Here is a 27,460-nt window from a genome sequence, read left to right on the forward strand (position 1 = left end):
AATAACATTGGTTAAGTTGCTCTCCATTTGAGATGGATGAAAGTATTCCTCAATGAGTAGGACACAATCACTGACTCTACAGGCAAGAGAAAAGTGTTGGGTGGAATCAGAAGCAGAACTCCTGCTTGTTCACTTAATTCATAATATCCGTCTTTTTTCCCACTCATAGCCCTGTATGGACTATTTTCTCTTGCTAACAGCGAGTCATAATAGAACTTTAAAAGGGTACTCTGGCGTCAGATACATGTAGTTGAAGAACAATTATATGATGTGTCCAACTATGTGCTGACTCATTTTATGTTCTAATGACGCTATAACACAGCCATTTGGAACTGTAGATTTGAGGGCATCTCAAATAATATTTTTATTTTCTGGGAGCTGAAGAAGTCTTAAGTTTTTTCCTTGATGCAGCTAACACTGAACAAAGCCCCTCCCGCCCTCGAGGTAGGATGACCGATTTCCAGCATCCTTCCAGGTGTCGCGTGGTAAAAATTCTGGTTGGTCAGGAAGGGGAACACCCTCTCCGGGGACCTCTAGAGCCTGGGAACTACATTGCCCGGAAGAGCCTGCGCGGAGTTGAGCCAAGGAAGATTGGAATGAAGGCATTTCCGGGCGAACTCTTGAAGTCGGGGAGGGACTTCCGGCCTCCACCTCGTGGCGGCCATTTTGACGGCTTTGGGTCAGTTCTGGGTCCGGGGCGTTGGATCAGGACCCAGGTGACTGGATTGCGGAGGCGCGGGAGGACGTCTTGTCTCTCCCCGGTGCACAAAGGCGACGCCTCCTGGGGTGCCCTGCGCCAGACTGGGGACAGGGGCCGCCGTGCCCGCGTCCCCCTCCTCTCCCGGCGCTCCGGCCCTCAGACCCCAATGGCGGCGGCCGCGCTGAGGGACCCGCCTCAGGTAAACGTCCGTCCTTCGGGCCCGCACCGCCCTCTCCCGCCGGACACTAGAGCCTCGAGTGCGGGGCGCCTGCTCGCCTGCCTGCGGCCCGGGCCCCGGGGTCCAGGCGGGGGAGGCGGCCGCGGGTGGGGCCGTGTTTTGACAGACGATGTGACGGCGCGGGGACGGGCCCCCAGGCAGAGAGGAGGATACATATAAAGGCTGGAGGTCGGAGTGAGGCGGGGCGATTCGGGAAACATGGGGTCCGTCTGATACCTGCATCGAACAGAGTGAGGCAGAGTGGCACCTGGACCGGCAGAGAGGTTATTCGTTCGTTCTGAGGGGTCTGGAGGCTATGAAGGGTGGTGGACAGAAGAGGGAGACATTCTGAGTTAGTGTTTGAAAGTTATTAGAATTCTTCTGGGTGAGGAAACAGACTGGAATATGAATGTTTGAGACAGGCCCAGAGAACTAGAGTCCTTGTCCAAGGTCTGAAATCTGGTTAGAGGCACCTCCAAGGACTGAAACACGGTGGTTAGTAAGTTAATCTGAGGTCACCAGGTTCCAGGATTGGATGGAGATATGGGAGAGTCCTGTACACATGGAGCCCAGCCTCGGTGACCTTCGTCGTCCCACAGGTTCTGAAGGTTGGAAAAGCTCTTAGGGATCCTACACAAGGCGGGAGGGGGTGCCCAGTGCTTCACTGGTGATGACACCACCGGTAGGGTTTCTGGGTATTGTGTCTTGAGAATCTTCCCGTGATACATTGGGAGGGAAGATTGGCAGGCAGACTGTAAGGGCTGGAGTTTTAAGGAAGGTTAAATAGAGACAGGAGGGTTGTGACTGTTGAGGGTACAGATAGTGCTTTACAGAAGTGCAGGAATGTCATGGGTGTGGCTAATATTGAAGCAAGGATCAGAAACAGGTGGAGAGGCATTCACAGGAGCATGAGGGGCTTTCCCTGGGACTGGGATCCATCAGAGGGCTGAATGGTGCTGGATCCCGTGTAAGTGTCAGGTGCTCTCTGGATGCTCTGTGCCAAGTAGATGAGTGAGTCCAGGGAAATGCCTAAATTGTAGAGCAGGAAGGTAGCAGAACTGTAGGGGCGTAACCTTGGGGAATGACGGTATTAGAGTCTCCAGAGTGATGTGATCAGGGCCCCTGGTCCCTGCTGTTAGGGAGTTAAGAGTGAAGCATCAGCCTAGGTTTGGCTGTGACTTGGAGTTACCGTCTGGGAGACAGCAGGGGAGTTGCTTGGCAAGAGGGATGGGGCTCCGTGGCCAGGCCCAGAGCTTGCATGGCATCTCCGTGTCCTGCCTGTTATTGCTCAGGGCTGAACACAGTGATTAACTGAACCCTGAGGGGAGCTTGGGGATCAGTGGCACCAGGGCCTGGTATCTCCTCTGAGGTGGGGATCTTGGGAAGAAGATGGTAGTGGGATAGATGTGTGAGGCGATGGACTGGGTCCTCAGAGAGAGACAGTTCATTGTTTCATCTGTCCCCATGTTGACAGGACAGTATGACCTTTGAAGATGTTGCCGTGCACTTCTCCTGGGAGGAATGGAGGCTCCTTGATGACGTTCAGAGGCACTTGTATCTCAGTGTGATGCTGGAAAACTTTGCACTTATGTCTTCACTGGGTAAGACTCTGTCTTCACATGTGGACCTGGGGCACTACTTGTTTCCCCAGCTTTCTAGGTAGTTGCTGTGGCAGGTAGGGCTAGGTGGTTTGCAGTGCTCTCTTCTCTACCCTACTCAAATCTCTCAAATCTGCTGTACTGAACCCTCATAGAGAAGAATTTGAGATCTGTAGTCTTGCAGTGAGTTTAATGGAGTTAAATGGACTGCACTATCTTGTAACTGAAGGTTTGCACTTTGACTAACAACTCCTCATTTTTCCCACCCTCCATCCCCTGGCATTCTACTCTCTATTTCCATCAGTTTAACATTTTTTGTTTAAGTTCCATATATAAGTGATATCATACAGTTTTTAGCAAAATGCCCTCTGGGTTCACCCATATTGTTGCATGTGGCAGGATTTCCTTAGTTTTTAAGGCTGAATAATACTCCAAGTGTGCATGTGTGAGTACACTTAGCTCTTGTCTTTTTGATGATAGCCATCCTAACAGATATGATGTAATATCTCATTGTGGTTTGTATTTACATTTCCCTGATGATTAGTGAGGAAGAGCAATTTTTCATATACCTGCTAGCCATTTGTGTATTCTTTTTGGAGAAATGTCTAATCAGATCATCTGCTCATATTTTAATTGGATTGTTCTTTTCCAGCTGAGTTACGTGAGTATCTTATGTTTTAAAAAGATTATCCCCTTATTAGGTACATGGGCTTGCAAATATTTTTTCCCATTCTGTACATTGTGTTTTCATTTTGTTGATTATTTCTTTTGCTGTGCAGAGCTTTTTAGCTTGAGGTAGGTCCACTTGTTTATTTTTTCTCTGTACTTTTAGTGTCATATCCAGAAAAATCATTGTCAAGACCACTGCCAAGTAGCATATTCTGTTTTCTTTTTCCAAAGAGTTTTACATTTTCATGTCTTATATTTATCTCTTTAATCCACATTGTGTTAAATATTGTTAGAGGTGGAACTAGGGGTCCAGTTTCATTGTTTTGCATGTGGATATCCACTTTTCACAGTAACATTTATCGAAGAGACTTCTTTCCCTGTGGTGTGTTTTTGGCACCCTTGTCAAAGATTAGTTGACCATGTATGCATGGGTTTTTTTTTTTTTTCCTGTGTTCTTTATTCTGCTCCATTCCTCTGTGTGTCTATTTTTATGACTACCACACCATATTGATTACTGTAGCTTTGTAATGTAGTTTGAAATCAGAAAGTGTGTTACCTTCAGCTTTGATCTTTTTGCTCAAGATTGCTTTGGCTATTCGAGGTCATTTGTAGTTCCATGTGTACTCTAGGATTCATTTTCTATTTCCATGAAAAATTCCATTAGAATTTTGATAGGAATTGCATTAAATCTGTGTGTTGCATTGGATAATATTATTAATTCCTCCAGTATAAGAACATTGAATATCTTTTCATTTATTTGTGTCAGTTTCTTTCCTCAGTGTACAGTTTTCAGAGTCCAGATCTTTCATTTCCTTGGTTAAATTTATTCATGTGTATTACTTTTTTGATGATACCATAAATGATTGTTTTCCTAATTTCTTATTCAGATATTTCATTCTTAATTTATAGAAAATGCAACTGATTTTTGCATGTTGATTTTGTATCCTACAACTTTACTGAATTTTCCAACACTTTTGGAGGGGGAATCTTTAGGGTTTCTATATATAAGATCATGTCTTCTGCAAACAGACAGTATTACTTCTTTTGTGATTTTAATACATTTAATTTATTTATTTATCTGTCTGTCTGTCTGTCTGTCTATCTATCTGTTTTTGATTAAGTGTTCTGGCTAGGCCTTCCAGAACTATGTTGAATAGAAATGTGGATACTGGGCACTTTTGTCTTGTTCCTGATTTTAGAGGAAAAGCTTTTATTTTTTTATTATTTATTTATTTTTAGGGGGGGTAATTAGATTTATTTATTCAGTCATTCATTAATTTAAAGCAGCGGTACTGGGGATTGAACCTAGGACCTAGTCCATGCTAAGTATGAGCTCTACCACTGAGCTATACCCTCCCCTCTGAGGAAAAGCTTTTAGATTTTAACCTTTGAGTATGGTGTTGGCATGGACTTATTGTATTTGGATTTATTACATTGAGATGCATTCCATTCTATACACTTAACTTGTTCTGGATTTTTAACATAAAAGTATGCTCAATTTTGTTAAATACTTTTTCTGCATTTACTGAGATGATTATATGATTTTTATCCTTTGTTCTGTGAATGTGGTGTATTATGTTTATTGATTTGCATATGAGGAACTATCCTTGCATCCCAGAGATAAATCACTCTTGATCACAGTGTAAGATTCTTGAATGTGCTGTTGAATATTTTGGGGATTTTTCCTTCTATGTTCATCAAGGATGTTGGCCTGTAATTCTCATTCCTTGTAGTTTCCCTATCTTGCTTTGATGTCAGGATAATGCTGGCCTCAGATACTGAGTTTGGAAATGTTTCTTCTTCAGTATTTTGGGATAGTTGAGGAAGGATTGACATTAATTCTTCTTAAAGCCTTTGGTAGAATTCATCAGTGAATGTATTTAGTTCTGGCTTTTCTTTGTTGGGAGATTTATTATTAATTAATTCATTCATTCATTTAAAACATTGAAATATAGTTGATTTACAGTATTAATTTCAGGTGTACAACATAGTGATTCAAAATTTTTATAGATTATACTAATTTAGAGTTATTGCAAAACAATGGCTATATTTCTCTATGCTGTACAATATATCCTTGTTTGTTATCTTTTTGGGAGTTTTTTGATGAATGATTCAGTTTCCTTACTTGTTATTAGTCTATTCAGATTTTCTGTTTCTTCATGATTCAGTATTGGCAAGTTTTCAGTTTCAAAAATATATCCATTTCTTCTGGTTTATCCAATTTGTTGGCATTTAATTGCTTGTAGTTTCTTATGATCTTTGGATTTCTTCAGCATCACTTGTGATGTCTCCTTCATTTCTGATTTCATTTATTTGAGTCTTTTCTCCTTCAAATTTAATCTACTAAAGGGTTGTCAATTTTGGTTCTTTTAAAAAACCAGCTCTCAGCTTTGTTGATCTTTCTATTGTTTTTCTAGTTTGTATTTTGTTTATTTCTGCTCTGATCTTTGTTATTTCCTTCCTTCTAAATTTGGGCTTAGTTGTTTGTTTTTCTAGTTCCTTGTGAGGTAAAGCTAGATTGTTTGAGATTTTTCTTTTTCTTTAATGTAGGCATTTATTGCTATCAGCTTTACTCTTAGAAAAGCTTTTGCTGCATCCCACAGGTTTTGACATGTTTTGTTTCCCATTTTTGTTTGTCTCAAAATAATTTTATTTTTCCTTTTGATTTTTTTGTTTAACACACTCATTGTTCAGGATTGTGTTGTATAATGTCCATATATTCATGAAATTTCCTGTGTTTATTTTGGTTTTGATTTCTAGTTTCAAACTCTTGTGGTTGGATAATAATCTCAATATAATTTCAGTTTTCTTAAACTTGTTAAAGTTTGTTTTGTGATTTAACATATAATCTGTCCTAGAGAGTGTTCTGAGTCCACTTGAGAAGAATGCAGTTCTGCTGTAGTTGGATGAAATATTCTGTATATGTTAGGTCCAGGCAGTCTAAAGTGTCTTTCAGTGTTTCCTTATTGATTTCCCGAGTGGACAGTGTACTCACTCTTTAAAAACAGATTTGAAGTCTATTATTATTGCACTGTTGTCTTAAGCCTTCCAGTCTCTTAATATTTGCTCTGTGTATTTAGGTACTCTGGTGTGAGATGCATATATACTTACAATTGTTATGTCCTCTTAATAAGTCAACTCCTTTATCTTTATATAATGACTTTCCTTGTCTCTTATGACAGGTTTTGAGTTAGTCTTTTGTCTGGTGTAAGTATAGGCTATTTATAAGTGTAAGCTAGTGTTTTAATTTCCATTTGTATGGAATATTTTTTTTTTCAATTCCTTTACTTTCAGCCTGTTTGAGTCCTTAAAGCTGAAGTGAATCTCTTGCAGGCAACATATTGTAGGGTCTTGTTTTCTTTATTTTCAGCCACTGTGTGACTTTTGATTGGAAAATTTTGTAAGGATATTACAATTGCCATCTTGTTAATTTTTTTACATCTGTTTTGTAGTTCCTTTGTTCCTTTTTTCCTCTCTTGCCACATTCCCTTGTGATTTTATGGTTTTCTGTAGTGGTATGGTTTGGTTCCTTTATCTTTTGTGTATCTACTGTAGGTTTTTGCTTTGTAATTACCATGAGGTTTGCATAAAACATAACAATTTATTTTAAGCTGATAGCAATATCATTTGTATACAAAAAGTCCCCTTTTAGTAACTCACTCCCTTGCATTTTATGTTTTTGATGTGACAATTTATATTTTTATAATTAACTTACATATTTTATATGTTATGACCATTACCAAATAATTGTAGTTGTAGTTATTTTTAATACTTTTTTTACTAGAATTAAAACAAGTAAACCACCATATTACAGTGTAAGCATATTCTAAATTTGACTACATACTACCTTTACCAATGTGCTTCATATTTTTATGTTTTCCTGTTACTAATTAGTATCTTTTTATTTTGGCTTGAAGAACTCCATTTAGCATTTCTACTAAGGCAGGTCAAGTAGTGATGAACTCCCTCAGCTTTTATTTATGTAGGAAAGTCTTTATCTCACCATCATTTCTGAAGGACAGCTTTGCTGGATAAAATATTCTTTAGTTGGCAGTTTTTTCCCTTTAGCATTTTGATTTTAATGTCCCACTCTCTGCTGACCTGCCTGGGTTTTGCTGAGAAATCTGCTTATGGCCTTATGGGGTTTCTCTTGTCTGTGATGAGTTTCTTTTCTCTTGCTGCTTGCAAAAGTCTTTTTGTCTTTGACTTTTCAAAGTTTTATTACAATGTGTCTCAGTGAAGTTCTTTTGGATTGAATCTGTATGGGGACCTATGGGTGTCATGTACCTGGATGTCCACATCTCTATCTTGATTTGTTTTTTCAGCCATTATTTATTTAAGTAAGCTTTCTGCTCCTTTCTCCCTCAGTTCTCCTTGTGGTCTTCCCACATTGTGAATATTATTTCCCTTGATGACATCCCATAATTGACATAGGCTTTCTTCAGTCATTTTTCTCATCTGATTCAAGGTCAGATTTTTCCCCTCCTTGATCAAGTTGGCTATTGGTGTTCTCTATTGCATTTTTTATTTCATTCATTGTGTTCTTCAGGTCCAGAATTTAATTTTTTTTTTTTCCTATCTCAGAACTGTTTTGTTCTGCATTATTTTCTTGGTTTCATTGCATTATCTATCTGTGTTCTCTTGGAGCTGGCTGAGCTTCCTAAAAGCAGTTATTTTGAATTCTTTGGTAGTTTGCAGATCTGCATTTCTTTGAGTTCACTTGCTGGAAACTTAGGCTCTTTTTGAGATGTCATATGTCCTTGATTTTTCATGTGTCTTATAGCTGCTTATTGATCTTTTCACATTTGATGAATCAGTCACCTCTTCCAGACTTTATGCACTGGTTTTGGTGGGGAAAGACTCTCCTTGGGTTGGTTGCAAGTTCACTGACTAGGTGGGATGTGGTGGCTTGGGCTGTGGGGAGGTCCAGCCATGTCATCGCAATGCAGCTCAGTCCAGGGGCACCAAAGATTGTACGGATTCTCAGTAGCTAAGGCTACAAGGTGAACTCACAGGTACCTGGCCCTGGTGAAGCTGGGGAGAGTGTGACATCAGGACTGTGCTCAGATCATACCGTGAATGTTTGTCATTTAACCAGTATTTTGCTGTCATTGCCAGCACCACGACCCATTTTTGCTTTTCTTTCCCCCATTGCTGATACTTTGCTGACTAGTCAGTTTTACTACCTTGTGATTATTGACTGACTTACAGCCCAGGGATAAGCCCCACCTTTCTGGACTTCATATCTCACCCATTTCTCTATGGCTCCTTCTCTCGCACTGTGGCATTGGTCCACATGTGCTATGAGGTGTCCACACATCCTTAAATTGGCCTTAAACAGCATCTACTCTATTGAAATCGGTTTGTCCTGGGTTTGGCCATATGCTTCATTACAGCCTCATGTCACCAACAGAATAGGTTCTGCAGGAATTCTTTGGCAGACCAATAAGTTTCAGGATATGCCTCTCTTCTTTGTGTTGCACTGTATCTTGTCTCCTTCCTTTAATAACATCTCCACTGTTCTTTTGCCTTAGAGACCCAGTAATGCCAGTAGCCACTTCCCAGATGGAATTACAACTCTCTTCTCTAAAAAAGCATCCCATAGACTCATTCCTAGATGGGACATATCACATTTTTGAGGAAGTTACCCCCTCTCTATAATGTCAATGTGTATTTCACCATCATTTATTTGTGTTCAGGTTGCTGCTGTGCGACAGAGAACACAGAGTCACCCTTTCAATCAAGCGTTTCTATAGACATGTCACCAGCCAAGACTCCCAAGGCAAACCAGTCTTCCCAGAAGAGCCACCCCTGTGAGAAGTGTAGTCTGGTCTTGAGAGGTATTTTTCACTTGGCTGAGTATGAAGAAACTCAACACAGCCAGAAAGTGTTCGGGTATTGGGTGTGGTTGAAACAATTTTATTTCAGTGCAAACGTCCCAAAACACCAGAATATGGAAGAAGAGAAATCTTTCAGAAGTGGTGTAGACACAGCCTTGTTTGTAAAGAGCTGCAAATTCCATGGGTCAGGGAAGCCCTTTACCTGTGAGGAAGTTGAGAAGGACTTCCTGGCCACCTTGGAACATCTCCAGCAGCAGGTCACTCACACCAGGGAGAAGCCAAACAAGATTGCCCTATGTGAGGCAACTTTACAAAGCAGAAAAACTCATCATAATGGGGGAGAGTACAAGAAGTCTTTCAGCCCCAAACACATACTTGTTCAGGACCAGGGTATCCACACTGGAAGACAGTGTTTTGTGTGCAGTGAATGTGGGAAAGCGTTTAGGTCCAAATCCTCATTTGTTTTGCACCAGAGAGCTCACACTAGAGAAAGGCTCACACTAGAGTATGGCAAAAGTGGCAGATCTTTGAGGCAGACCTCAAGCCTCAGTCTGCATCAAAGAAATCATACTGGAGCAAGGCAGTACACGTGCAGCAAATGTGGGAAATCCTTTAACCAAAAGTTTGTTCTCATTTATCCCTGGAGAAGTCACATTGGAGAAAATTGTTACTTGTGCAGTGAATGTGCACAATCCTTTAGCCGTAGATCCGTTCTAATTCGACAGTGGATACTTCACAATGGAGAAAGCCGTTATGAATGTACTCAGTGTGGGAAATCTTTTAGACAGAAATTTTACCTCATTGTACACTGGAGAGTTCACACAGGAAAAAGGCATTATGAATGCAGTGACTGTGGGAAATCTTTTACCAATAGCTCAGTGCTCATCCTACATCAGAGAGTACATAAGGGGAAAAGGCCTTTTCAGTGCAGTGAATGTGGGAAATCTTTTATCAGTAGCTCAGTATTCATTCTGCACCAGAAAGTTCACACAGGAAAAAGGCCTTTTGAGTGCAGTGAATGTGGGAAATCCTTTAGTCTTCAGTCTTACCTCACTCAACACTGGAAAGTTCATAGTGGATCAAGGCCTTATGCATGTAGTGAATGTGGGAAATCTTTTACCTCTCGCTCTGGCCTCTGTTACCATTGGAGAGTTCACAATGGATTGAGGCCTTATCAGTGTTGTGAATGTGGGAAATCTTTTACCTCTGTTTCCAACCTCCGTTACCACCAGAGTGTTCACACAGGAGAAAGGCCTTATGAGTGCAGTGAGTGTGGAAAATCTTTTACCTCCAACTCTGCCCTGTGTTATCATCAGAAGACTCATGCTGGAGATAGGCCTTATGAGTGCACTGTATGTGGGAAATGTTTTTGCTCTGGTTCCCATCTCAGTCATCATCACAGAGTTCATACAGGAGAAAGACCTTATAAGTGCAATGAATGTGGGAAATCTTTTTCCTCTAGTTCCAACCTCAGTTACCATCAGAGAGTTCACATAGGAGAAAGGCCTTATAAGTGTAGTGAATGTGGGAAATCCTTTATCCAAAGATGTCATCTTCTTATACACCAGAGAGTTCACACAGGAGAAAGGCCTTTTGAGTGTAGTGAATGTGGGAAATCCTTTATCCAAAGATGTCACCTTCTTACACACCAGAGAGTTCACACAGGAGAAAGACCTTATCAGTGCAGTGAATGTGGGAAATCTTTTTTTGCCAGTTCCCACCTCAGTAATCATCAGAGAGTTCACATAGGAGAAAGGCCTTATGAGTGCAATGAATGTGGGAAATCCTTTATCCAAAGGTGTCACCTTCTTATACACCAGAGAGTTCACACAGGAGAAAGACCTTATAAATGTAGTGAATGTGGGAAGTCTTTTTCCTCTAGTTCCAACCTCAGTCATCATCAGAGAGTTCACGTAGCATCAAGACCTTATGAGTGTAAGGAATGTGGGAAATCTTTTAACCATGGGTCAGCACTCATTCGACATGGGAGAATTCACACAAGAGAAAGGCCTTATGAGTGCAGTGAATGTGGGAAATCTTTTCGCTATAGTTCCATCCTCTGTGAACATCAGAAAATTCACACAAGCAAAAGGCCTTATGAATGCACTGAATGTGGGAAATCCTTTAGAAGAAATTCTTACCTCGTTGAACACTGGAGAGTTCACACTGGAGAAAAGCCTTATAAATGCAGTGAATGTGGGAAATTTTTTTCGTCTAGGTCTGGTTTCCGTTATCATCAGAGTTCACACAGGATAGAGGCCACATGAGTGTAGTGAATGTCGAAAATCTTTTCCCAAAAGCTCTGCACTCTCAACATCAGCGTTCACACAGATAAAAGGCCTTAAGTGTGTGGTGAGTGTGGGAAAGTCTTTACCTCTAGCCCCACCCCTTGTTCTCATCAGAGAATTCACAAGAGACGGCCTCTTTAGTGCTGGGAATTTGGGAAATTCTTCCCTAAAGAGTTCACCTCAATAATAATTATACACAGTAGAGTAGAGTTTACACTGTAGAAAGGCCTTAAATGTTCAAGGGAATGTGTAATTTTCTTGTTCAGTGTGACAATGCTAGAAGAAACTGAGGAGCTGTCCATCCGAATTCAGTCTCACACTTCCAGTTGTCCACAGGCATCAGTTTCAGATACGTGGAAACTGTGTGTGGCTGTGTTTCACTTTCTAACCTATCTGTGGCTCTTGTCAGATTTATGTCACTGCCACTTACTGTGGCCAAAGCCATTTTACCTCAGCCACCTGGCAGGTCCACACAGTGTGCATCAGTCACCGCCACACCCCCACCCAGTGCACTCAGGAAAGCTCACCGCTGGTCTAGCGTTTGTGGGGGTTGGTGTTCCTGTCTTTCTGACTACCTTGTGCAAGAGGCTGAATCAGTGTTGGCCCAGAGAACATCATGAATTCAGCTGAAAAGGACAGCTTGTTTTCAGGGATACGTTCTCACATGATGAACTTTTCCAGCTTACAAGTTACTGGCCCAAATTGCGTGCCACACGTTGCTTTGGTTTGTATAGTACAAATGCTTTACTGTTTGAGTCCTTTTTTGTTTTGAGTGTTCAGTTTACTGTGAGAGGTGTTTCATAAGGAGGTTTGGGCTTTACAGGCATGAAAGGTGAACAGTTTTTATGGGGGTCTTAACCCCTCTTTGCCTTAGGAGGGAAAGTCTGATGGCAAAAAATGGCTTGCCAGTTTTGGCGAAATTTGAGTTGGTGCCAGTGATCTCCTGGGAAAGAGGGCAAGGCTTTTTGTCCTCATTTAAACTCTGGATGCTATGAGTTTAGACTCAGGTATCACTGTGAAGAGAGGTGAAATGTAGCAGTCTCAAGTTCCTAGAGCAGCATTAGTTTTTCCCCTTTTTCATGAACTATCACAGGCGATGTTGGCATTTTTAAGGGGAAATCTGAGGGTCTTGCAAAGAGCACATTCCCTGACATCCACAGTTCCATGGGTGATGGTCACTGATTTTAAGACTGTGGGGCCAGAGGAAACCGAGGCAGGTATATGACCTGGATTGGGAGTAGAGGAGACAGCAGCAAACTCAATGCAAGGTGCCTCTTCTGAAAGGGCATCCACAAATGTCTCTGTGATGATGACTAATTTGCAGCATCGGTGTCTACACGAGTCTCAGAACTCCCAGGCAGGTTTACCTCGTGGAGCTGACATCACAGTCAGAAAATAATTGTATGGTTTTGTGGATTCTTGTGACCTCTCTGTAATGTTCACCTCAAGGCTATTCCTGCACAGGCAGGAAAGTAGTCCAGGGATGTGGCTCTTGTGACCTGGCCAGCATCCCTGTTGACTGAAGTGGAGATGTTCTTTATTACTGGCCAGTACTTGCTGCCACTGAAGCAAGACTGACCCCCAGAAGGCATGACCAGAAATTGGTCAATATAGGGTTACCAAGTATATTTCCCCCAAAAGTGGGCTATACAGATTTTTTTTCTATCTTGAAGTGTTTTTAAAGCTTTATTTAGATATAACTTACTTCTTGTAACTGCACATATTTAAAGTGAAGTATTTGATAAGTTTTGACCCGTGTGAAAACATTATCAGTAGTCATGGTAGTGGCCATATCTGTCACCATGTATTTCCCTGGTGTCCTTTATAATCTCTGTCCCTGGCCATCAGAGCCCTCCAAGTAACTGTTGATTTCTTTTCCCTTATAACAGATACCTTTTCATTTTCTATAATTTATATGATGGAATCTTACAATGTTTTCTTTTTTTCTGGTTTCTTTTATGCTTTGTGATTATTTTGAGAGTCATCAATGATGTTATACGAGTAGCTCATCCCACCCTTTTTTTTTTTTTTTTGGTTGAGCAATATTCTTATCTTTAGATATACCAGTATTTATCCATTCACTTGTTTATGGACATTTTGGGTATTTCCAGGTTTTTAACTATTGAAAATAAACTGGTGCAAACATTTGTGTAGAGTTCTTAATATGGAAATACGTGGCTTTTTTGTTTGTTTGTTTGTTTTTGGAAATTTGTTTCATTTAGCTTTTGGTAAAAAAATTAGAGTGTGACATCTGAGCCATGAGGTAGGTGAATATTTAGCTTTTGAAGAAATACTAATTTGTGCTTTAAATAGTTGTATTTTGTATATTCTTACCAGCACTGTATGAGGGTTCAAAATATATGAGGGTGAAAAAGACCACAAATAACAAATGTTGGCAAGGATGTAGAGAAAAGGGACACTCGTACACTGTTGGTGGGAATATAAATTGGTGCAGCCAGTATGGAAAATAGTATCGAGGTTCCTCAAAAAACTGAAAATAGAACTACCATATGATACAGCAATTCCCATCCTGATTATTCATCCAAAAAAACCCCGAAACACTAATTCAAAAACATAAATGCACCCCAATGTTCACAGCTGCGTGATTTACAACAGCCAAGACATGGAAGCAACCTAAATGCCCATCAACAGATGAATGTTTTCCAGAAGTTGTGGTATGTATATATAATGGAATACTACTCAGCCATTAAAAAGAGTGAAAATTTGCCATCAACAATGTGGATGGACTTGGAAGAATTACGTTCAGTGAAATAAGTCAGAGAGAGAAAGACATATATTGTATGATATCACTTGTATGTGAATCTAAAAACTCCAACACACACACGCACACAAAAATAAAAAATAAAAAACCCAACACAATAATGACTATAATAAAAAAGAGACTCACAGATACAGAGAACAAACTAGAGGTTACCAGTGGGGAAAAGGAAGAGGGGAGGGGAGGATAGGAGATTAAGAGATACTAAGTACTATGTATAAAATAAATAAGCTTCAAGAATATATAGCACAACATAGGAAGTATAGCCAATACTTTATAATAACTATAATTTGAATATAACCTTTAACAATTGTGAGTCATTAGGTTATACACCTGAAATTTATGTAATATTGTATATCAGCTATAGCTTAATTAAAAAATACTATATTGTGTATTTGGAAATTGCTAGGAAAGTAGATCTTAAAATTTCTTATCACACACAAAAATTTGTAACTGGTGATGAATGTTAACTTATCATAGGGATCATCTTGTACTATATACAAATGGGGAATCATCCTGCTGTATACGTGTAACTAACATGTTACATGTCAGTTATCTCTCTCTCTCTCTCTCTTTTTAAAAAAGAGCGCAGGGCCATTTTTCCTCTCTTGGATTGGCCTGCTCCCAATTCTCAGGACTGTACTATCTTTCACTATTATTTTACTTCACTAATAAAAATCTTGTTTATATCACACTTAAAAAAAAAAAGAATAGAGCTCAGAACAGAGTCTTGTTACTCTCTGACTGTGCAGGTCTGTGGTTACGATCCCCACTGCTGTCACTAATAGTGTCACTACCATCTTCATTCTCCTCTTTTTCCTATTCTTCCTCTCTCCACTTCCTCCTCCCACTTCAGTGCAGAGCCTCAGGGAAGAGCCATCTCGTTCTTTCTGGAGGATCTGGAAGGATACATAACATGCTCCTCAGTGGAGACACAAAATTTTACTGATGTTGATTCTACAAATGAGCCCATAGGCTTAATTCAGAAACGTATAATGAATTTAAGTGACTGACCAATTCCTAGGGACATGTTACTAACCCCTGCATGCTGATTGTTCTGACTGTTGGAGATGGGCCTCCCATGGCCCAGGGATAGAGCCCCTGGACTCAGGAGCTGGTATGTGACACCTTCCTGGCACTGACACAGGGCGGTGGGACATGGGGCTCCTGACTAAACCCCTCTGGGCCTCATTTTGCCCATCTCTACACTAGTGATAGTAGTATCCATCGCACAGTGTCCTGTGGATTGTAGTATATTAATAATTATAAAGCATGTGGAAGAGAACCAAGCAGTTAGCAAATGCTGCACACATATTTGAGGCTCTTAACTCTGTGCCTCAGACAGTGCAGCAGAATGGCAGGGAACAACTGCTCAGTCCAGCTTGGGACCTAGTTCATCTTGCTCCCTAAGACCTCTTGGGAGAGACCAAAGGGATGTTTGGGTTTAACCTTGTGGTCTGTGTGCCAGGATCATCTGAGGGCTCAGAGGTCACGCTGATGAACAGACAGTTGGGCAATACCAAGGGCAGGTAGGAGCATCCTTTTAGGGCCCTTGTTCTAGCTGATGTCCCCCTTTCTCCAGCACATTTGAAGGATTCTTCTTCCCCATGGAGCCATGTGCCTTGAAGTCCTGGATCTGATAGGCAGGTGCCACTGGCTATAAGGGACCATGTGGGATCTCGAGTTGGTGCAGAAATGAGGTGTAATCAACAGGGAGTCAGGGAGGCTGCAGCTTACAAAAGAAAAGAGGCCCCCTTCTGAAGTTGCTTCCAGAGGTCTGCACTGTGTCCCTTATGGCTCAGGTGACTGACAGTACAAGTAATCTGAACATTTTGTAGATGCTCATAGCCATACTCAAAGGGCATTGCTCCACGGGTAAGAAAACAGGTTCTTTAGTCCAGACATGAGCCATTTGTGTTGCAGCCTTGGTTCTTGGTGGCTCAAAGAGTGATGGCCTTAGTTTTGCCAGTTTTTTTCCTGTCACTGAGTCAGGACCAGTCTTCCCAACGTATGAAGAGAGAGATGGTTAAGTCAATACAGGGTCTTCTAATCTGTGTTTCCTAGAGAAATGTGAGGTGTACAATTATGTAGAACCAATTCTACAAAGTGTTATTGAGGCATAATCAGCATGGAATAAATGACGCATTTAAAGTTCTACTGGACATGTAATTTCCTCACATGGAAATAGGAGCCCTCTCAGTCTGGTGGGCACAGGGAATTGTCTGGGAGGGTCTTCCCCTATTCTGCGCTTGATATGCACTTTGTTCTGTTCTAAGTATGCCCATAATATGGCACCTGGCCAACCCCACCACTCTGTCTGTTCCTGGCGGGGAGAGAAGAGGGTCCTTCACCAGCGCAGGAGGGATGTGTGTAGATCATTTCTCTGCGTCGGCTCTGGGGCATGTTCACTCACCATGGAGGCTGCTCTTACTCTGTCTCTTCTCTGTGTGAGTAGAGTGTCCATTAAAATTAAAGTCCTATTGGATGTATATATGTGTTAATATATGTAAATATATATCTATATTCCTCTCTCACACACACCAGGAAATCATCATCACGAACAAGATAACATATCTGTCCTCAATATTACCTTCTGCCTTTAGGTAATTCCTCTCTCCTTCATTTCCATGGTCTTCATTTGACAGATAACCATTTATTTACTTCCTTCCAGTAGAGACTAATTTGCCTTTTCCAGAATTTTATATAAATCAGATCTTCCTTTTTGTGTGATTTCTCTTCTATGCATAATTATTTGAAATGTATTGTAATGTTTATGAACAGTTCATTCTTTGTATTGTTGAATATCTTTTGTATGGAGAAAACACAATATGTTTATCCATTCATCTGTTTGTTGAAATTTTTAGGTTGTGTCTAATTTTATACTATTACAGATAAAGCTATCACAGACATTTATATCAAGTCTTTACATGGAAATGTTTCATTTGAGTTACTATCTAAACATATAGATAGTTGCCTAGGTCAGATGGCAGGTGGATGTTTGTGCTGTTAAATGTGTCAGACTGTGTTCCAAACTTACACAATTTTACATTTCAATTCAGTAGTTGGTGAGAATTTCAGTTTTCAAGTTCTTCACTAACAATTAGTATAATCAGTGTTTTGGGTTTTTAATAAATTATCATTTTTCTTTTTTTTTCTGGGGGGATGTAATTAGGTTTATTTATTATTATTATTATTATTATTATTATTATTATTATTATTATTATTATTATTATTATTATTATTATTATTATTATTATTATTATTATTTGAAGAGGTACTGGGGATTGAAAACAGGATCTCATGCATGCTAAGCACAAGCTCTACCACTTGAGCTATATCCTTCCCCAACTGTTCTTAAATTTAGCCTTTCTTTTAAATTTTTTCAATACTAATTTTTAATTTTATTGAAGTATAGTCAGTTTGCAATGTTGTGTTAATTTCTGGTATACAGCAAAGGGATTTGGTTATATATATATATATTCCTTTTCATATTCGTTTTCATTATAGGCCATTACGAGGTACTGAATATAATTCCCTGTGCTCTGCAGTAGACCCTTTTTGTTTAAAATTTAGCCTTTCTAATGTGTCTTTTTAATCTCCTTGTAAATTCTTTTTAAAAGCCTGGAGGAGCACAATGCCTGGTAAGCCTTGATTTCAAGGGGCAGCTTTTCCTCCACTAGGAGCATGACTGTCGTGATGATTCTCCCTCTCATCAGTGACCAAACATTGACCGTCACAACATCTATTCTAATAGCTTAACTCCGCATGAAGAGAAGTGCAAGAAGACTGCTTTACTTGTAATTTTTTTGGTGTGTGGACATTTCATGTCTTTTTAGCAATGGTTGGGTAGGTATATTTTGATCTTTGGGGAGGATGATTTGCAAATGGAATCCTTGTGAGAATTTTAGTAACATGTCTGATGATGCAAGAGTGAAAACTTCCAGTCCCATTTTGTGGAAGGAAACAATCACTTAAACATGTGAACAAAAGAACATACGTTAAAATAGCAAGGTAGTGGGGTGGGTATGGCTAATGGTAGAGCCCCCTGCTTAGCATGCAGTGTGTCCTGGGTTCAATCCCCAGTACCTCTATCAAATAAATAAATAGATAAATAAGTAAAACCTAATTACCCCCCAAAACAACAAACCTCCCTATATATCCATTGATAATATCCTTAAAAATAAAAACGAAATAAATATTTTTTTAAAAATAGCAAGGTAACAGCAAGAATGTAAAAGATAGCTAAATGTTACCATGTATGAAAGCATTTTATGTGTGCAAGTTTCTTAATTATTATTACTATCGTGCTCCCTATGCTCTAAAAAGGTTTCTGATGGTCCTGAATCAATAAAGGTTTTTGATGAGTCATCTAGAAATCATGAGATGGCTATTCTGACAAACCGTATTGTAGTCACTCTCATTCTCTGATGGGTGTCTTCCTGTCCCCTTTGTGGAAATTGACATTTTCTAGATGACCTTAGAGAATAAAGCACAAATGGCCTAAGGAATCTATTGTAGTCAATGGATTATTTTATGTTTTATGTATCTCAACTGCAGTATTTTTTGTGTCCTAGGAATAATAAGGACAATATTCACTCAAAATTGACAAAATATATGAAGCCACTCATCTCGGGCCTTGAACAACAGACAGTGTAGGGCTGTAGCCTTGAAGGAAGGACAGCACAACAGGTGAAGTTACATCATCCCACCATCCTCCTAGGGCACTTTCCAAACCTGCACAAAGACGGGGAAACCAGAGAACAGAGGGTGGAGGCGAAGAGCTCAGAGCCCAGGACTGTGGAGGCAACAGGGAATCTTGCAGCTACATTTTTTCAGAGTGAGCCTTACGTAGGCAGGGATGACCTGGGGTTTTAGACTGCTTTCTGGGACCCCTACCCCACGGTCAGAGACCCTCATTCTCTCATCAGAGGTCAGGTCCACATAGACACTGAATTCCAGCTTTCTCCTCCAGAGGAGCATCCTTATCACTGGCCTCAGAGGCTGAGCCCCTACTCCTTCCTCCAGAGGTTGATCCCCTCTGTGGCAACTGAACAGTGTCAGCTCAAGTGTCAGAACAATCTCAGACTGGTCCAGGGTTAGGACAGCCAAGGGACTGGGCTTTTGTTGCTGCCTCCTGGACTTTGTGGCAGGTGAGAAAGCCAAATCCAACCCCAACCTGCGTGACCAGATAGATCTGGATCCTGGGGCCTTGGATAGCTTCCTTATGCCCTGGAGTTAATACCAGCGGTACCTGGTACTGGACCAGGAATGCTGAGGAACTGGCCTGAGATGATGCCAGATGCTTCAAAGGACTTTCCCAGGGCCTAGAAGAGGGACCTTACAGGGACTAAGGGGAGATCAGTAGTTCTGGCCTGAGTCCTGCCCTCTTGTAGCGAGCTGGCCAGGGAACATGAAGACAATGAAATGCAAAACAGGCAATTTTAGGTCTACTAAGTGTGGCAATAAGGAGACATCAAGTGAAATGAGGAAGCAGGTTTAGGATGTCCAAGATATATTAAGTTAGAAAAGCAAAGTATAGATCTCTATGGAAAATGAGTTTATTTTTACTAAGACAACAAATTTTATAGGAAAATATTTGCACACAGACCCACGCAACATGACACAGAAATTCAGGTGCAATTCTGAAAGGATAATACTGTACAACCTCAGCTATTCCACTTATTTTTGCAATCCTGATGACTCTGTCCTCTTTAACTCTCCTTCCAACTGGTATTGCTCAGTATTTTCAAGAATGGATAAAGAACACATTTTGATAACAAAATCTTCAGAGTGACCATTCTAGCTGTGTACTGAGCTTAATCTATGTCTTCTCAGATATCACTGCTAAAATGTCTCTGACATCTTAACTTTTTTTTACCATCCACTAATGTTTCACCATAACTTGTGGGTTCTGGCTAGAAGAAGTCCCATCGAGATGGAATGTATTACTGAAGACTCTGGAAAAAGTCAAGAGAGCGAGAGGGAGTTGGGAGCCAACTCCATGAGCCTCTCAAATGCTCCCACATTTATTGTGTATAATCAAAGGAAAAATCACTAACAGTTGTGTGATGGAATGCAGGAATTTAGGGAAAGACAGGATGGGATCAAGATTGTAGAAATCATAATGAGTACAAAGCCTTTGTTTATCTTTAGGGAAGTCATGGGAGAGGGGAACAAGATACATTCTTATAGATATGTTAAAGCAGACCACCAGACCAGCCAGTCCCTTGTTTTGGGGATAAAAGACTATGTAACGCAGGCACGCCCAGCGTTTATAGCTGAGGGCCTGGGTGTTGCTTGGCAGTGCTATCTAAAACCTCAACTATGTAAGCAAGGCATTGTCTCTGCTTTTTATGGCAAGGAGATCTGAGTGTGGATGCACAAGCAGTTACTAAGCACATTTGTTCTTCAAGGAGACAAATGGCTGGGATCTGTTACAATTTGTTAACCCAATTATGGGCTCCCACGAGAACTATTTCTGCTAAAATCTTCAAATGACTACATGGTTGTTATTAACAGCTTTCTGTAATTTGCATTTTACAGTTGTTTTTTCTGACATAATTTCAATTCCACATGGAGGTCAATCCAAGCTATCACAAGAAAGATGATCATTACTTTCCAGCAAAAAGATGAAATCATCAGTTTAAGCTACTCTCATTATTAAACAAAATTCAACCAAGGAAACTGGAAGATCTAGTTGGCTTTATTAAGTGATTCTTGAATTGGCCAGCATTCCATCTAGCAACGAGAAGGGTGTTCTGAGGGGCTGCACAAAATGGAAGTTTTTTATAGGCAGAAGTGGGGTGGGGCAAGGAAGTTGCCAAAAAGAAAAGGATTATTTCTGGCTGAGACTTCTTTGATGGGGAATGGAATTACACAGGTTTTCTCATGATGATTGTGCCTTCTTCCTCTGGGGGAAGATAGAGAGGTCCCACAGATTACCTTACTGGTGCTGACCAGAAAATTCCAAACTGGTTGATTATGATTACATTTCTCAGGAAGACTGAAACTGCAATTAGGTTAGGTATTAAATCTAGTTTTGGAATCATGATCTTTAATACAAATGATGCCATTATGGCCCTGTGGTTTTTATCTTTAACAAGGTGTTGAGAGCATTTTTTTTTTTTTTAATGGAGGTACTGGGGATTGAACCCAGGGCCTCGTGCATACTAAGCATGTGCTCCACCACTGAGTTATACCCACCTCCGAGAGCATGCTTTGGTACACGTAGCACATTTGTTCCCTTGTTCTCTTTTTGCAATTGATTTCAGATTCCTGAAGGAACTGGATGTATGTCAGGATATGGATAAAGTGTTTTGTAATAAATTGGATGCAATTATTAATTATAAAGGAGGAGAAATGTTTTATGTGTCAACTACTGATGGTGCTCCATCTTTCACTCCTGTTTCAGGCTGGTGCACATCCCTCCTCTATCTTCCTTGTTCTGGCCCTATCTGGTGTGATTTTTCTCTTGTCCCTGACCAAACATACATGGACTTACAAACATGAATCTAAAGCTTGAGAGTGCATGTGTTTGAACTACAAAACCATAACGTTTATCAACTACAGTTTCCAGTGGAGTCATTTTGTATCTCCACTACTCAATGGAATGATATGTTCCTTTAGATTTATGACCATTGAGAGCATCTCAAATGATATTTTTAGACTCTGGGAACATGCTGAGCATCACTAGTCTGAAATACGTCTCTAAATGAAACCGGGTCCCCCTAAAACAGAGTTCCTTTATTGGGTTTATGATTAATCTCCCTATCCAAAACTTAGTCCCTTTCTTGTTCCCTCTGACCTCAGTCCTGAACACTGCTGAACACTAAGCAACCAGAATCAGATGACCAAAACTGTTATTGTCAATAACATCATCGTTAATGCACTAAAATTGCTATTAGATACGACCATTAATGTGGAAACTCAGTTGTTTCTCTAGGGCAAGGTAAGTTACCAGACCTCCCCAAGCCATGGACCACCTGGCCAGAGAATTATACACCAGAGACATCCTGACCCCAAACTGTGGGGCCAACTGATGTCCTTCAAAGTCCAATGACCCCCATTCCTGGCTCTCAGAAGTCTGCCTGCAATTCCTCGAAAGATAAAGTACATTCTTTACTGGGCTTGTCTGCCCTAACAAACTAATAGTCCCAGGTAATGCCTAATCTCACAACAGCTCAGGCTGGCTCGTTTCAGCCCCGATTTCCACCTTATCAGAGTCATAAACCCCACCACCCTTCACGGACCCTAAACTTGTGCATGAGCTTGTCACACAGTCCCCAAACCATCGTGTTCACCAACCCCTCCCCCACATAAAAGACCCTGCACTTCCAATCCGGAGCGCACACAGGTGCCTCTCCTCTGTGTGGCCTGCTGTTATCTATGGCAACACGTCTATTAAACTTTTTTTTGTCTTTGTTAACTTCTTGTACCACCCACAACACCTTGTCACCGGACAAAAAGCACAATGAAGAAATGTCAGATAATGATTAATCCTGGCCCCTATTCTTCCCCTTTAAAAAACACCCCCAATTCAAAGACATGTGGGAATGGGCCTGAGGCTTGTCTCCCGCTCCCTTGTGTGGAGCCCTGCATTAAATACTGCATTTTTCTTCACCACAACCTGGTGTCAGCAGATTGGCTTTGTGGAGCCAATAGTCCAGGTTCCTTCTGGTAACGCAAACACTTGGGTGATTGGTTGCAGAGAGTTCTCCTGTGAGTCTTAATATGGCCCTTTTATGAAGGAGAAGATCTCCTCTGCCCTTCAAATAGGAGTCACTGTTCTCCAGTTTTCCAGCACCGCTCATTAAGGAGATCAGCCTTCTCTCCCGAAAGTCTGGTAGGAAGAGACCATGCCTTGAGCTTGTGCGTAGGTCAGAACTACATTACCCAGAATGTTCAGCTTAAAACAGGCAGCAGGGGTAACCAATGACTTCTCAAAACATAGGCAATTTCCGTTTGAGGCCCACCTTGTAGGGGCGGCACTTCCGGCCTCCTCCATGAGGCGGCCATTTTAACTGCTCTGGGTTTGTTATGGCTCCGGAGTGCTGTCAGCACCAGGGTGACAGGACCGAGAAGGTGGGAGAGGAGCCATTGTTCCTGCTGAACAGAGGCGGTTCTGAGGCTCCGCAACGCCGCCCGGTGGGCCCCGCGACAGGCCAGGGATACGGACCCCCGCGCCCGCGTCCCCCTCCTGTCCCGCCGCTCCCGCCCTCAGACCCCGATGGCGGCCGCGCTGAGGGACCCGCCTCAGCTGAACGCGCGTCCTCCGGGCCCGCACCGCCCTCTCCCGCCGGACACTAGAGCCCCGAGTGCGGGGCGCCTGCTCGCGTGCCTGCGGCCCGGGCGGGTGGTGGGGCCGTGTTTCTGACAGACGGCGTGAAGGCGCAGGAGAGGCCCCCAGGCGGGGGACCCGCAGGTGGGGAGGCCTGGAGGGAGGAATCTGGAAACTGGAATTCACCTTACCTCTGCAGGACACGAAGAATGTGAGGCAGAGTCACGCCTGGACTGTCAAGCTGAGGGTCGTAGGAAGGCATGGAGAGTTTTGAAGAAAGAGGGGACAGGATTTACATTAGCATTTAAATGTTTCCCAAGGCTGTTCAAAGGAAAAACAGATTTGAGGGGAGAGATGAGGCACTGGGAGATTTGATCTTTGTTCAAAGTCACGCTGAGGCACAGAGATTAGCGGACCAACCCGAGGTCACCTGGCTCCAGGGCCAGGCAAGGGTACAAGTGTTGTCAGAGGGCAGGTTCCTGTCTCCTTGAAAAAAGAATTCAGAAATGAGATACAGAGATCAAGAAAGCAAAACAATGACATATTAAGGGATAGACAGTACACTGTCAAGGGAAGAGAGGGCAGATCCAGGTGGTAGCTGTCCTGAGTTTCCTTGGCAGGCTGGTTTTATAGGTTGTAAAAATTGAACTGGCAGAATATTCATTGGCAAGGAGGGGTTTGAGGTCACCTTTCCTGATCTTCATGGCAGCTCCACCTTCCTGAGGGTGGGGGGATTTGTGTGTGTGTGCGCGTAATTAGTCTTGGTCAGAAAGTCAGATGAGGTCATAATGAGCAAAAGGTTACATTAGTATGGTGGAGATTCCTTTCTTATCTCACCTTTCTTTGCCTGTGGGACACTTGTCAACCCAGAATGTATGGTTTCTTATCAGCCAGGAGGTTCCTGCCTTTCTAGATCTGTCCAAGGATCCACGTTGTTCACAAGATGTATGGTTTCCTGCCATTTGACATGTGTCTCCCTTTCTTTGCACATATCTAGCTACCTGCCTGCTTTAACACAGGGAGGCATGAGCCCATCAACCTTTCTGCCACCACAGCTGCATTCGTCTAATGCCTGTCTCTTTTCATGGAGTCCCCAGGCTGTAGAAGCACTTAACGGAACCAGTACAGGTATGTAGAGGGTGTCTTAGTTCCTTACTGTTTCCAACCCCTACTTAGATGTTTTCTGGATTGTGATGTCCTCGACACTTATGTGTCATTTTCCCAGCCCTTGAGTGTGGGGACCTTAGAGAAACCGCAAGCCCAGGGTCATATGTCAGTGCTAGGGGTTATATGGAGGTGTTCTCATTTCTGGCAACCAGTGTACACTAGTGTGAAAGGTTAATCCAGGATCTTATACCAGGATGTACAAATGCTTAGAGTTAAAAATGAGGTAGAGTGTTAAGGAACCATAGATCTCCTTTTCTGGTATGAACAAAGAAAAGGAATATTGGAATCAGGACAAGACTGCCTGAGAAGCTGGTCATCTATTCTGGAGCTACTGGGAGGCTTAGATCAGAGGAGGGAGGTGGTGTTACCAAGGTCTGAAAAAGACTTCAACTGTGAAGTGGAAAACGGACTGTAGGAGTAAGGGAGGAGCAAGGAAAATCAGGGTAGAGGCTGCCACAGACTAGGTGAGGATTGTGGTTTAGGAGATGTGGTTGGATTCTGGATGCATGTTCAAAAATGAGCAGTTAGGTTTTCTTGCATGGATGATGAGAAAGTGAAATAAGAACCAGGGATAACCTGAGGTGCTTGGGCTTAGCAGATGTAGGGATGGAAGCTCCAAGTGAGATGAAGAAGATGGTAGTAGGAGTAATATTCACTGGGAATGTCAGGACCTTTGTTTTCACCATGTTGAGTCTGAGGAGGGCTAAAAGAATTCAGGACCACCAAACCAGCTTTTCAACAAATGTTAAAGGAACTTCTCTAGTCATCAAACCGTAAGAAAAGAGAACAAAAAGAAGAAAGGAAGAAAAAAAAAGCCTACAAAAGATTGCTTTGGTAGTTTGGGGTCTTTTATGGTTCTATATACATTTTGGAATTGTTCGAGTTCTGTGAAAAATGTTATGAGTATTTTGACAGGGGTTGCATTGTATCTGTAGGTTGCTTTGGGTAGTATGGCCATTTTGATAATGTTGATTCTTCCACTCCAAGAGCACAAGATATCTTTCCATTTCTTTTCATCATCTTCAACTTCCTTCATCAATGTTTCAGTTTTCAGAGTATAGATATCCTCCTTGGTTAAGTTTATTTCTAGGTATTTTGTTGTTTTTTTATGCAATGGAAATGTTTATGCCAGTTATAAAATTCTGGTTTTTGAGGCAAAAAAAAAAAAAAGTGAATGAAAGGCCTGTTAATAGCAGGGTGTATATCTTTTTGAATTAATTCTTATTTTGTGGTTGGCTCTCTTCCTTTGATAACTATGTAAGTTTAAAAAGCTAAGGCTCTAAATGTTCCTAGAAACAATGAACAGTACATATATGTAAATTTAAAAAATATGCAATGTATTGTGTAGATGTGTTTACATGCAATATATTGTATATGTGCAGTCAAATTGTAACAATTCTACCTAATAAAACTGAAAACTGAAAAAAAAAATGAAGTTCTTACACATACTATAATATGGATGAAACTTGAAGACATACTGCTGAGGGAAAAAAGCCAAACACAAGAAGACAGATGTTGTATTATTTATGATTTCAGTTACATGAAATACCTGAAATCATCAGAAAGTAGAATGGTGGTTGCCCCCTTTTAGGGGTATGGGGAAATAAGAAGTTGTTTAATGGGTACAGAGTTTCAATTTGGAATGATGTCAGAATTCTGGAGATGAATAGTCTTGATGGTTGCACAACATTAATGTACTTTCTGCCAATCATTAAAATGGTACATTTCTCATTCTTTATATTTTACCATATTAAAAAATTAAAAATGATAATTATTCAAAGTTGACTTTCTAAAATGTTTGTGTTATTAAATAATGAAGTCCAGAGATTTCTTGATAATGCCATTTAGGACATTTTCAGTGTTTTGGAGTTCTGAAGTAGAAACTATTGTGGAAACATAATTATAAATAAAATGTCCTGCACATCCAGCAAACCTCTGCGAACAAGTAGAAGAGAAAGAAGACTTTTTTTCTATTGCACAAGCATTAAACCAGAATGTGATATGCATCACAGGCAATCTAGTAAGGAGATTCTGAAGTCAGTAAGAAATCTCACTCTTATAAACCCAGGTGATACATCCATCACACACATATATTCTTGAGATAAATAACTGGTTCTCAAGTAAGAGGACTTGATAGTACTATTTTTCCTATAAGTTATTATAAATTTTCCTTGTAATTTGGGTGGCCATTGGCATTTGCTAAATACCTTTATCTAAAGGAAAAATACATTTCTTATACCTTTATGACAGGAGGTAATATTATAACTTGGATTCAGGCACCTGCATTCCCACTCTCCCACAAGAACTGAAAGGTCAGGGCACTCTCTTGATGATTGAATTTCAAAGAGCTATCCCTCAGGTCCTGGAGAAAAAAATTCCCAGGTTGTAAAGTTGGCAAGAGGCTTATTTAGGTTTTATTCATTTTTATTGAAGTACAGTTGATTTACAATGTTTCAGGTGTGCAGCATAGTGATTCAGTTTATTTATATATATATAATGATATATATTCTTTTTCAGATTCTTTACCACTATAGGTTATTATAAGATTGAATATAGTTTCCTGTACTATACAGTAGGTCCTTGTTTATCTATTTTGTATATCTATATAGTGTGTATCTGTTAATCCCAAACTCCTAATTTACCCCTGCCCCCTTTCCCCTTTGGTAGCCATAAGTTTATTTTCTATGTCTGTGAATCTATTTTTGTTTTGTAAGTAAGTTCCTTTGTATCATTTTTTTAAAAAAGATTACACATAGCATTGACGTCAAATATTTGTGTGTCTCTGCCTGTCTTACTTCACTTAGTATAATAGTCACTGGGTTCATCCATGTTGCTGCAAATGGCATTATTTCATTATTTCTTATGGCTGAGTAGCATTCCACTATGTGTGTGTGTGTATATATATATATATATATATATATATAT

At 40.9% G+C, this 27,460-nt stretch overlaps 1 protein-coding gene across 2 annotated transcripts; it reads left to right on the top strand.

Moving 5' to 3' along the window:
• The first annotated feature begins 127 nt into the window (after positions 1 to 127).
• LOC102523066 (zinc finger protein 814-like) lies at positions 128 to 13,483 on the top strand. Of its 2 annotated transcripts, none has more exons than XM_014556973.2 (3): positions 128 to 899; positions 2,392 to 2,518; positions 8,884 to 13,483. In XM_014556973.2, exons 1-3 carry the CDS (start codon positions 450 to 452, stop codon positions 11,289 to 11,291), a joined length of 2,985 nt encoding a protein of 994 aa, XP_014412459.2. In that variant the 5' UTR covers positions 128 to 449; the 3' UTR covers positions 11,292 to 13,483. The 2 variants fall into 2 exon arrangements, with proteins under 2 accessions (XP_014412459.2, XP_032343316.1); XM_032487425.1 differs by having other exon boundaries at positions 798 to 899; positions 2,397 to 2,518.
• Positions 13,484 to 27,460: the final 13,977 nt, after the last annotated feature.

Source organism: Camelus ferus, chromosome 9 (assembly GCF_009834535.1).
Source record: "Camelus ferus isolate YT-003-E chromosome 9, BCGSAC_Cfer_1.0, whole genome shotgun sequence".
Lineage (NCBI taxonomy): Eukaryota > Metazoa > Chordata > Mammalia > Artiodactyla > Camelidae > Camelus > Camelus ferus.